Source organism: Papilio machaon, chromosome 15 (genome assembly GCF_912999745.1).
Source record: "Papilio machaon chromosome 15, ilPapMach1.1, whole genome shotgun sequence".
In the NCBI taxonomy this organism is placed as follows: domain Eukaryota; kingdom Metazoa; phylum Arthropoda; class Insecta; order Lepidoptera; family Papilionidae; genus Papilio; species Papilio machaon.
This window is the reverse complement of record NC_060000.1, coordinates 6,947,278-6,959,689: the sequence shown is the minus strand read 5'-3', so window position 1 is coordinate 6,959,689 and position 12,412 is coordinate 6,947,278. Positions and strand designations below refer to the sequence as shown.

Sequence of the window (12,412 nt, the reverse complement as noted above, 5' to 3'; positions counted from 1 at the left end):
ATTGCGCCTGACGCGAATAAATAGCAATGATGTAAGCTTGCTAATGGCAGAAAATAAATAAGAGGAAACTGGTAAAAACCATATTATATGGATTTTAGGTTAATATAATATCAATAACGAAATATTCGATAACCACTTAAATTTTTTATAAAATTTTAATGAAAATTCGTGCTGTTTGTTCTCGCAATCAATTCTCATACTCTGTGGTCAGGGACTGTTATCTACCCGATTTTATTGTCTATGGAAACATGCTCGTTGCGAAATTGTGACATTTAACTATTTGTCAAATGCTTTGATATTTTTGTCGTTATAATTTGTTTTTATTGATTGAGATTGGCGAAAAATGAAAAATAAACACTGAGAATGTTTGCAACTTGTAGTTAATATTATTTCACATTTAAAAGTGAAAGGTAAAGTGATGTTCAGTATTTTCTGTAGCCAATTGAAGCTACCAGATGTGTAGTGAAAAGTAGCTGCATATATTAGATTTAGCTAGATTGTGGTGTCTATCAAACACAGTAGCCTACGAGATGGAAGGCAACGCAGATCCCGATGGTGAACGAGGGCTGTAAGTTATCATATATAGTTTTATAGTACTTGCCTTCGTCTTTATTTGCAAATTTCTTTGTTATTGTTGAGTATATCAGTTTCCAAACACTCGTAGACCAATATGCTTATACTTACTTGAAGGTCTATTTTGTGAAAGATTTTATTAAAAACTTAAAACTTAAAAAAGTGCAGTGCTTCCAAGTTGCTTCAACTTGTAAGTAGAACTCAATATAAAGCTTAATACCCTAATTCTCTTATCGGAAGCAAGACAATTGGATATTTGATGTTTCATCATTTCACACATTATGTACATTAAGAAAAACAATTGGTTAGTTTATTACTTAGATTCAACACTCATTAATATTGAGCAATGTTTTATTTAGAATAAGTATAAATAATAAATAGGTGTAAATTTATTTTAAATACAATTTTTTTAATTACTGATTTGTAGAACTATAAATTTCTGTATATAAAGTTAAATCTAATTATTTTATAATCTTAACTGTTATCTTTAATAATTTTGTCCATAGATTAAAAAAATTGTTAAAACATACTCTAGATTAGATTGTTTTTTAGATATACCACACTGTGAAAAAAGTTTTTATATGATCGTATATTTGGTTTCAAGAGTTTTTGATGTACTCTAATCTTTTGCCTTGAGACAAATAAACAAAAAACTTTTTTTTTTATTGAATAAAATATTAATGATTGTGTAGAGAGGATGCCAGTACTGCCGAGGGAGATGGGGATAGAGGTAGATACAGGTAAATAATTACAGTACACTTTAAAACCCATAATAATGGCGTTTTTCAAATTTTTTAACCAATTTGCATGTTATGTAAACTTATTAACATAAAATCTTAATCCTTTAAATTATAAAAAAATAATCAAGAATGGCTTAACTTACATATGATCATCCAGTGACAGCACCAACTAGTTTCGAACCCGTCAGGAGTCCATTTTCAGGGCAAGTGAAAGTATTCCATCATCGGACAATCATATGTGAGTTAAGCCATTCTTAATTAATTTTTTTATAATGTCTCGCGAAAGTTTAATCAATTTAACTCATTAATACATATACTTACAAATTTCATAGCTTATAAACTTAAAGTTCATCTGGTTACGATGTATTTAGTAGTCTTTATTTCTATTAAAAGCCTTAATTAAGTAAACAGAGACATATAGAATTCATACATGGAAGCCATTATGATATGTGACTTTTTTGTTATTTTGTGAAAACTGATTTATAAAGTAAAGTGATATTGTAAAATAATAGTATTATAGCTTATGTTATATAGTTTATTTGTGTGAGAAATAGTGTGTGATTTCAGAGTTTTAATGTAAATTATAGTTTCTATGGTTTTTGATTGGAATCCGGTATATACTGTGTGCAGTATGCTAGCTCGTTGCGCGTCACAGTCGTCACTAGACGAGTCGTCACAGCGTCGTGCGGGGGGAGATGCGGGTGAGGCGGGAGAGGGCGCTGTGGGCGCGCAGCACGCCACCGCGCTTCTCGACGCGCTCGCCCGACTACGATGTGATGCGACACTGTGTGACGTTCGATTGCAGGTATAAATGTGCTCACATATCTATTAACTTCATGCAAGTGAAGCGGGATGCGGGGGAAAGAACACTTAGTAGCGCCGCCGATGACCTTGAGCCGCCAAGATATTTGAAAAGAGTTATAATGCACTTGCATTATTAGATAATTAGGATGACTGAATATAGTTATATTGTTTCCTGTTTAGTGTGAATTATATGTCTATTAAATATATTACCTGTTTCTATTTGAATTTTAGCTAGCTTTCTTCCATTTGAGAAATCTAGCTTAAAATTTTAGTAGCTGGTTTCATAGGTCTAGGTTACTTTTCTTTAGTTAATACAGTTCAGTTGTTAATTTTTAGTTTCCAAGAGCAGTTAGACCACTATTCATCTGTGTGGTTTTATATCAGGCGCAAGCGGAAGGCGCGACGGAGCCGGCGGAGGGCGTGTGGGCGCACCGCGCTGTGCTGGCCGCCTGCTCGCCATACTTCCGCGCCATGTTCACACAGTTCGACGAGCGTACACAGGACGCTGTCACCATACAAGTATGTACATTTTACACATTTGATGTATAATATAATACTTCGGATACATTCAGCTAATAAATAACAGCATTGGTGTCTCAGGAGTTAATGTGTAGCGCACTTTACTTGTAATCTGCAAGTCCTGGGGTCGAATTCCGCCATGTACTAATGTTTTTCGATTTCCATATGTACATTTATCCGATGTTCTTAAGATGAAGGAAAACATCGTGCTACCTGATAAATTTGAGAAGAAATTCAACCATATGTGTGAAGTCAACCCGCACTGGGCCAGTGGTTGACTGTGCCCTAGTCACTCCTAACTAAGTGTGTAGGCTCCGAGCCCTTCAGTTGAGAGACAGAAGAAAGAGGATGGTTTTATTATTAGGATTATCCATTGTTTCCATATTTAATAGTAAATTATATCTTTTTTCAGAATGTAGAACCGCATGCTCTAGACGCTATCATAGAGTATGTCTACAATCCAAACTCATTGGTCATCACAGAAGATAATGTTCAGGTGAATTTAACGTTCCCGTTTCGCGTTACACTATTTTTTCACGTTGACTGCTGTAGTATTTGTGAGTAAGAGGTTTGTTTGTATGTCAGAGCTTGCTGTCGGCGTCGTCGTTGCTGCAAGTGTCGGGTGTTCGCGCTGCGTGCTGCAACTTCCTGGCGGCCGCGCTGGCGCCGGACAACGCGCTCGGCATCCGCGCCTTCGCTGAGCTGCACGCCTGCCGCGACCTCAAGGACTGCGCAGCCAGATATGTGCACCGGCACTTTGTTGAGGTAACACATGTATACTTTGTTGAGGTAACACATGTATACTTTGTTAAGGTAACACCACTATACTTTGTTGAGGTAACACATGTATACTTTGTTGAGGTAACACATGTATACTTTGTTAAGGTAACACCACTATACTTTGTTGAGGTAACACATGTATACTTTGTTGAGGTAACACATGTGTACACTAAAACTACTTAGGGATTCACGAAAACACACACACTATCACAATTCACTTTATTTAACACTTTGAAAGAATAACTACTACGACATAAAAATTATAACAGGTAAGTAAATTTGCATTCACCCGGTCGCTAGCGCATTTTAATTTGCCCGCAGCGACATCTATTGATCGTTGGCGGAAACGATTGCGGAATACACTACAAATATTACAAACTAAACATTCCGCCCACCAAGGACTTGTCCTTTAAAAATCAAACAACAAAATATTCACTTACAAAAGACATAAAACTTTACTTAACCTAAAGAACTTAACATCTATATGTAATATAAACTGGTAAAGAAACTAATGATATAAAAATAATAAAAAAAATAAAACCGCCCACCGTGACAATGTAAATCATTTGTCAAGAACACAAACTTTACTCAACGGTCTTTTTAATAATCCATTTTTACAACGAATAGTTACTACTCGAGTTACATTGTCAGGTCCAGTATGCTTACTTACAATTCTACCTAAAAGCCATTTAGTTGGTGGTAGGTTATCGTCTCTAACAATACAAATATCATTAACACTTGGTTCTGGTAATTTCGAATTCCACTTATATCTTTGATTTAAACAAACCAAATATTCTTTATACCATCTTATCCAAAAATTATCAACCATTTTTTGAACTAACTTCCATCTGTCAATACCAGTAATATTACAATCTGTATAATTGTCATAGGAAACATTAAACATAGGTTCTCCGATTAAAAAATGACCTGGCGTCAGTGGGAGAGGGTCAATTGCGTCATTACTCAAAACCGATATGGGACGTGAATTTAAGCACGCTTCAACCTGCGATAATACTGTAGACAACTCTTCATAAGTCAGCGTAGTGTCCCCGATTACCTTTCGTAAATGTGCTTTAGCACAGCGTACGCCTGCTTCCCACAATCCACCGAAATTTGGCGATTGCGGAGGAATGAAATGCCATGTCGTAGACTCTAACACTAACGCTTCAGCGATTTCCTGGGGCAGATTTGACTTGGCACAATCAAACATCTCACGTAATTGTTTATCGGCTCCAACGAAATTCGTGCCATTGTCACTGTAAAGGTCTTGACAATGACCTCGCCTTGAGGTAAATCGTCTGAAAGCGGCAATAAAGCCCTTTGTTGATAAATCAGTTACCGCCTCAATATGTACTGCACGCGTGACCATACACACGAATAAGCTGATGTATCCCTTGTAAGATTTGGCTCCACGGCCTGGTGAAAATCTGATATTAATAGGACCCGCATAGTCTACTCCAGTCGCTTTAAATGGTTTGCAAGGTTTCAATCTCGCGTCAGGAAGTTGTCCCATCAACTGAACTCTAGCTGCTTTGGAGTATCTCATACAAGTGATACATTGGCGATAACACCGCTTGACTTGATCTCTAGCTCGTAATATCCAATACTTTGAACGAAGAAAGTTCAACATAATCTGCGGACCGCCATGCAGAGTCTTGTCATGAGCGTCCGCGACCTTCATAGAAACTATTCTTTCTTCTTCATGTGTTTCAGCTACATTACATTTCGACTCTTCTATTTTAGATTGTTTTAGCCAAACAGGTCCATGCCACCATAAAGATTCGGAATTCATTTCTGAGGGCTGTAAACCTCTTGACGCACAATCCGCAGGGTTTGTGTCAGTCGAAACATGTTGCCATTGTTTGTAGTCCATAATCGAGAGAATATCTGATACACGATTGCTGACAAATGTAGTCCATTTGCTAGCACCACCCTTCAGCCATGCCAATACGATTGTGGAGTCAGTCCACCCATGAAGATTTTCTTTAGGTATGTTCATTACTTGAGATATCTCTGATAGCAATTTTGCCGCAAGAGTCGCTCCGCACAATTCCAATCTGGGAATTGACATTACCTTATCTATAGGGGCAACCTTTGTTTTAGCAGATATCAAGTTAGCGTGCACCGATCCGTCATGTTCTATAACTCGAATATAGACTGCTGCAGCGTAAGCTGCTTGAGACGCGTCAGAAAATGCGTGTAGCTCACAATAGCTACTTCTAGTACTCTTAATCCATCTAGGAATCTCAATTTTCTTGATTTCAACCAAATCATTCCTGAACTTGATCCATTGCTCTTGCAACTCACCGGTGATATGATCGTCCCAGTCTAAATGCTCTTGCCATATTTTCTGGATAATAATCTTTGCTGAAACTACAACCGGCGCAATCCAGCCCATTGGATCATATAATCGAGCAATGTCGGACAGGACTTGCCTTTTTGTAATGGGATATTTCACCTCAGGTAAAGCGACCGTGTATTCAAAATTATCTGTAGCTCGATCCCACTGTAGACCTAGAATCTTCATCATATTATCAGCTTTGATTGGCACTGACTTTTCTTTACTGTGTTTGTTCTCTCCAATATATTTTAATAACTCACTACTGTTACTGCTCCATTTTTGTAGTTGAAATCCTCCAGATGTCATTAGTTTATTCATTTCATCATATACGCTTCTAGCTTCTTCTTCTGTATCACATCCGGTCATTAAATCATCAATGTAATAGTCTCTTTTAGTTATTTCTGATGCCTTTGGAAAACTATGAGCTTCATCGTCAGCCAGCCTTTGTAACGTCTTCACTGCCAGATACGGAGCACATGCCGTACCAAAAGTTAATGTCAACAACTTATAGTGTTGAATAGGCAAATCTGGATGGGCTCTCCAAAGTATCCTTTGAAAATTCGTATCATCGGCATGTACAAGCACCTGCCTATACATTTTCACAAGGTCAGCAACAATACAAATTCGATGCGTGCGAAATCTCATCAATAAATGCCTCAAATCCTGTTGGAGCTTAGGTCCAACTAGAAGATCGTCATTAAGTGAGACGTCATTGATGCCCTTGCTTGATGCATTAAAGACCACACGAACCTTAGTCGTATCCTTGTCGTCTCTAACGACAGCATGGTGAGGTAGATAGACCGCTTTGGGATTGTCAATGTCCGCTTCATCAACGAGAGTCATGTGCTTAAGAGTCAAATATTCATCTAAAACCTTTCGATATTCTTCATATAATTTAGGGTCTTTTGTTAACCTCCTTTCTAAAGCTATAAGTTTTTTCGTTGCTATATCCTTCGACTGTCCATATTGACATGCAGGATCCTCATTCTTAAATGGTAGTTTGACAACGAACCTTCCTTCTTTATTTCTAACAGTTGTAGCTTGATAGATATCTTCACATAATTGCTCCTCTTTATTCAGTCTCTTCTGAATCTGATCAGGTTCAGCCTCTATTTCCCAAAAACGTTTGAGATATTCATCTTCTGGAGTGAAACGCAAATGTAAACTCGTAACATTGTCATTAACTGAAGATGAATCCGACAATTTACCATATAAAATCCACCCAAAGACCGTATTTTGCGCTAAGAGTTTTCCTTGAGGTTGTTTCATAATGCCGTCTAATAAAACTTCGTAGTACACTTCAGCTCCTAATAAAACATCAATTTTACCCGGTGAAGCAAAATTTGGATCAGCTAAATTCAATTGCTGGAGTTCTAGCCAATCAGGTGTTTCCAGCTTGTCACCTGGAAGCAGTGAGGTAAGTGAACCTAGAACATAAGCATTTACGTGATAGGTAATTTCGGGGTTGTGACGCGACTTAAGACCTAAAGTTACCATGTATTTAACACGCGTTTGACCACCTCCCAAACCTGAAACCACGCCATTAACAGAAAAGCGTTTGAGACCAAGTAACTGAGCCGTTGCTTCCGTTACAAAAGAAGCTTGAGAACCTTGATCTAACAAAGCACGAATCGGATATGTCTTCCCGTTCCTTGAACGAGCCTTGATGATAGCTGTAGCCAGCAGCACATGATAGCTTAAGTCTTGCTTTGAGAAGTTCGCCACTATATTTAGTGGGTTAGCTGTGGATGACCCATAATGCTTTGTTCCGTCAACTTTGTTTTGATTTTTCTCTCCTTGGTTGCCAATCGTCTGTTCCGTGAACTCTTCCTTATCAAAGTGTAACATAGTGTGATGTCTTCGTCCGCACTTCTTGCAACTAGTTGGTAATCGGCATTTCATAACAACATGCGTTGGTTGCAAGCAATTAAAGCATAGCCCTTTTGATTGTATAAAATCTCTTCTTTCCTGTACAGATTTCTTCTCAAACTGCTTACACAAATTCAAATGGTGATTCTCGCCACAGAGAGCACATATTGTATCATTCTTCTTGTTATCCTGTTGTTGTACTGCTGAGTGGAATGATTTAGTCTTAGTCAATGGTTTCTTCACTTGTGTCAACGGCTTAGTGTGCTTACTAGAATCTATCATCTCCATGCTTCGGAATCTAGCTTCTAGAAATTCAACAAGTTGCGCCCACGAAGGCATATCTTCAGCCATAAGACTTATCTGCTGTTCCCATTGTTTATGAGATTCCACATCTAGTTTGGAAACCACAAGATGAACTATTATAACATCCCATGTTTCAGTTCTAATTCCAATATTGTTCAAAGCTTTCAAACAAGAAGACGTTGTATCAAGTAATTGTTTGATACCATGCGAGGAATCTGTATTGATTTGTTTTTGTGAGAAAAGTATCTTCAGAATTGCGTTTGAGTTGTACCGTTTGTTGTTGTAACGTTTAGTTAGTTGTTTCCAAGCCTCATCGTAATTTTGGTCTGTGGTAGCGAAATTACGCAGCATGCTCTCTGGTTCTCCTTGTACACTGCTTTTCAAATAATGCAATTTTTGAACAGCTGATAACTTCTCATTGTTATGTATTAGCGACACGAACATATCGTAGAATGTCTGCCACTCCTCGTATTTACCACTGAACGTTGGTAATTGTATTCTTGGAAGCTTAACTTCATTACACGGCGGAGTATTCGATTCAGGTTTGTGCTTTTCAGTGAACCTGCCTTGTACCTCTTTGAGATCTGACATGTAGGCAATGTATGTCTCTTCAAACTCATCATATTTATCATTAGTAAAGTAAGGTAAGACTTGCTCTTGTTCAGGTTTAATTATCTGAATAAGTTCTTTGTGATTACTGTTGAATTCTGCATGTAACTTTTCTAAAGTGTCGATCCTTGTTTCCACATAACCTTTAGTTATTCTAATTTTTGGAGTCTTCTTATAGTTTGTTTGAGCTTTCTCCAACCTTCCTAGTAGATCAGCTTGATTCTTAAGTAATTTCTCAGCCATTTTTCAGTTAATGACAGTTCACATAAATTCTCAAAACTCTGTTAAGTTGAATATTGCTTGAGAATATTCCAAGTCCATAGAATAAAATCACAAAAAAATACAAGTCGAAGATCACTTAAAATTTTTCTAAGTCCAAAACCACGGCTGATTTTACTAAGTCCGTAGAATAAAATCTTGAAAAATTACAAGTTGAAGATCACTTAAAAATTTTCTAAGTCCAAAACCACTGCGATTTTTCTAAGTCCGTAGAATAAAATCTTGAAAAATTACAAGTGTTTTACAATGCAGAGTCCAAAGTCCATCCCTGGTTTCGGCACCATATGTACACTAAAACTACTTAGGGATTCACGAAAACACACACACTATCACAATTCACTTTATTTAACACTTTGAAAGAATAACTACTACGACATAAAAATTATAACAGGTAAGTAAATTTGCATTCACCCGGTCGCTAGCGCATTTTAATTTGCCCGCAGCGACATCTATTGATCGTTGGCGGAAACGATTGCGGAATACACTACAAATATTACAAACTAAACAACATGTATACTTTGTTAAGGTAACACCTCTATACTTTGTTGAGGTAACACCTGTATACTTTGTTCAGGTAACAATTTTGTTGATTCTTTGTTGAGGTAACACGTATAAAAAGCTTTGTTTAAATACAGTTTGTTTATAGTTTTAAAAATCTTGTACACAAAAATATATGGCAGTGTTGTTCTTAGGTTCTGGAGACTGAAGAATTTCTATCTCTGACTGCGGAAACCTTGGCGCAACTCCTAGACAGTGACCGCATTATGGTTCGTATGTTTGTTTTAGTATTAATACACGAACGATGTTATTTGTTTTGTGTTTGTTAATATTATTATTGATTTATTGAATTTATTTCTGTTTTTTTATAGGTTCCGAACGAGGAAGTGGTTTTGGATGCAGTTATAAGATGGATGCAGCACAATCCAGAAGTTAGTACAATGTGTTATATTTTTTATCCTTTAACGAATTTAATTAACTAGCTGTCGCTTATGCGTTCTTCTAGACTTTTGAGATCCAGAGATCCTTTGAACCGTTCTGGAGATACCTCCTAATACATCCATCCATCCATCCATTGTAGTTTTTTTGATATTTTTGTAAGTTTTGTAATGTCTGTTGTTGTGTAGGAACGTCAGCAGCACCTTGGCACACTGCTGGAGCATGTGCGGCTGCCGCTGCTGGGTCGTGATGTGCTCGTAGCCCGCGCTGCTGCTGAACCCCTCGCCGGTGCAGGACTGCGTGTCAAGGTGATGACACATGACACAATAACCTGAACCCAATTCTGACTATCTTTAAGTAACATTTTCTCGATCCTAATCAAAACAGATACTTAATGGCTACCATTCTAAAACTGATGGATATATATTTACTAGCTGTCGCCCGCGACTCCGTCCGCGCGCAGTTAAAAAAAGAAAAAAAAAAGAAAAATAGATGTTGGCCGATTCTCAGACCTACTGAATATGCTCACAAAATTTCATGAGAATCGGTCAAGCCGTTTCGGAGGAGTACGGTGACGAAAACTGTGACACGAGAATTTTATATATTAGATTAATTTAGATATAGTTGGTGTTTTAAGTTACTGTATGTTCCAGGATCTGGTGATCGAGGCGCTATCATTCCACCTGCTGCGACCTGAGAGACGTGCGGCTGCAGCTGCAGCCTGCGCACGCGCACGACCTAGACAGCCTCCACGCGCACCTAAGGTATAGTACACTAAGGGACACTTTAGTGACCACTAATGACTCTAAGTTGGGTAGTTTGTAATGTATTTGTTGTTTGGTGTGGTATAGATGTTGCTGGTGGTGGGCGGACAGGCGCCCAAAGCGATAAGGTCGGTGGAGGCGCTGCAGCTGGAGGCTGGACGTTGGAGACGCGCCGCAGACCTGCCCACACGCCGATGTCGCGCTGGTCTCGCTGTAGTCGCTGGCAAGCTCTATGCTGTTGGTGGTTTCAATGGTATATATTTCATATTATTACAAGGTTATATTTTACTAAATGTGTAATAAACGTAATGTATCACTAGGTTATATTTTTCTAAGTGTGTAAAACGTAATGTTTAAATTGTTCGCAGGTACGTTGCGCGTGCGCAGCGTGGATATCTACGACGCGTGCGCGGACACGTGGGCGCCGGGCCCGCCGCTGTGTGCGCGTCGCTCCACACTAGGTGTCGCCGTCATCGGTAACGTCATTTACGCCGTCGGAGGGTGAGTAATATGCAAATAATTAAAGTCTGTGGTTTTTTAGTATGTTTTTTTTTTCTAGAAAAAATAGTAAAATTTTGTATCTATAATAAAAAAATTGAATTATAGTGTAGAAAGTTCAAAGCACCAATATAAAATGTTTAGATTTGACGGGGCGTCGGGGCTGAGCTCGGCGGAGGCGATGGACGCGCGCGAGGGCGTGTGGCGGCCCGTGGCCAGCATGAGCACGCGGCGCTCCTCAGTGGGCGTGGCCGTGCTGGGCGGGCGCCTGTACGCGGTGGGCGGGTACGACGGCGCCGCACGCCAGTGTCTGCACACAGTGGAGCGCTACGACCCCGCCGCAGACGTCTGGGAGCCCGTCGCCGAGATGAGCGCGCGCCGCTCCGGCTGCGGCGTGGGCGTGGCCGAGGGCGCGCTGTACGCTGTGGGCGGACACGACGGGCCCGCAGTGCGCCGCTCCGTGGAGAGGTACCGCGAGGGCGCGGGCTGGGCGCCGGCCCCGCCCATGGCCACCGCGCGCCGCAACGCCGGCGTCGCCGCACACAACAACCGCCTCTACGTCGTCGGCGGGGACGACGGCGCCGCCAATCTCTCCACCGTAGAGGTAATTCTCCTTGAACTTCTCTAATTTTCATTTGTTGTGTTAGCATAAACGTAATTAAATTTGTGACTGCTTTTATGCAACGTCGTTAGGTATTCGATCCGGCGACGGAGGCGTGGACCACGCTGGCCTCGACGATGTCGGTGTCGCGGTCGTACGCGGGCGTGGCGGTGCTGGACGAGCCGGCCTGACGCTCGGCCCCCGCGCCCCACGGCGCAGGCCCCGACTCGGACTCCGAGGCGCACGACGCGTACCGCCCCCCCGACCTACCCGACATCACCGACGGCCGCGAGAGTCCCATCTTCGACCTCTACCCTCCGTACTACCGCTACCCGCACGCAGAGACGCACGACCGCATGCGCAACCTTCGTCTCAGACTGCACGAAACCGGGTCAGTGATTCATTCTTTTAAATTTAATATGTCGGGTATAATAATACTACGCAAATACAAATATGGATTATTGTTTGACTGTGCAGGTACGCGGGTGTGGGCGTGGCGCTGCCGCGCGGGGGGCCGGGCGTGTCGGGTCTGCAGGCGGGGGGTGCGGTGGGTGCGGGGGGTGCGGGCGGGCGCGGCTGGCGCGCGCTGTGCCTGCGCGGCGCGGCGGAGGGCGTGTACGAGGGCGTGAAGGTGGCGGGCGGGGGCGGGGGCGCGGGCGCGGCGGCGGCGGCGGCCTACTGGTGGTGGCGCGTGGCCGGCGCGCGCTACCGCCACCGCCGCACCTCGCAGACTCTAGAGTTCCACGAACATAACCACCGCGCACAGGACCAACACGGTACGACTTCATGAGTGTAT

General features: G+C 41.1%; 1 protein-coding gene across 1 annotated transcript; it reads left to right on the top strand.

Moving 5' to 3' along the window:
- Positions 1 to 294: 294 nt before the first annotated feature.
- LOC106713108 (ring canal kelch homolog) lies at positions 295 to 12,157 on the top strand. Its single transcript, XM_045681285.1, has 15 exons — positions 295 to 568; positions 1,266 to 1,313; positions 1,944 to 2,118; positions 2,502 to 2,636; positions 3,049 to 3,132; positions 3,222 to 3,401; positions 9,510 to 9,584; positions 9,687 to 9,746; positions 9,942 to 10,061; positions 10,407 to 10,517; positions 10,605 to 10,770; positions 10,886 to 11,018; positions 11,160 to 11,619; positions 11,709 to 12,007; positions 12,094 to 12,157. Exons 1-14 carry the CDS (start codon positions 531 to 533, stop codon positions 11,805 to 11,807), a joined length of 1,884 nt encoding a protein of 627 aa, XP_045537241.1. The 5' UTR covers positions 295 to 530; the 3' UTR covers positions 11,808 to 12,007; positions 12,094 to 12,157.
- Positions 12,158 to 12,412: the final 255 nt, after the last annotated feature.

What these genes read in the sequence shown, in the direction of transcription:
- LOC106713108 (XM_045681285.1), top strand. Translation starts at nt 531, where the DNA reads ATGGAAGGCAACGCAGATCCCGATGGTGAACGAGGGCT. An exon ending in GGGGATAGAGGTAGATACAG is followed by an intron (nt 1,314 to 1,943) that starts GTAAATAATTAC and finishes TACTGTGTGCAG; the next exon opens with TATGCTAGCTCGTTGCGCGT. An exon ending in TGTGTGACGTTCGATTGCAG is followed by an intron (nt 2,119 to 2,501) that starts GTATAAATGTGC and finishes GTTTTATATCAG; the next exon opens with GCGCAAGCGGAAGGCGCGAC.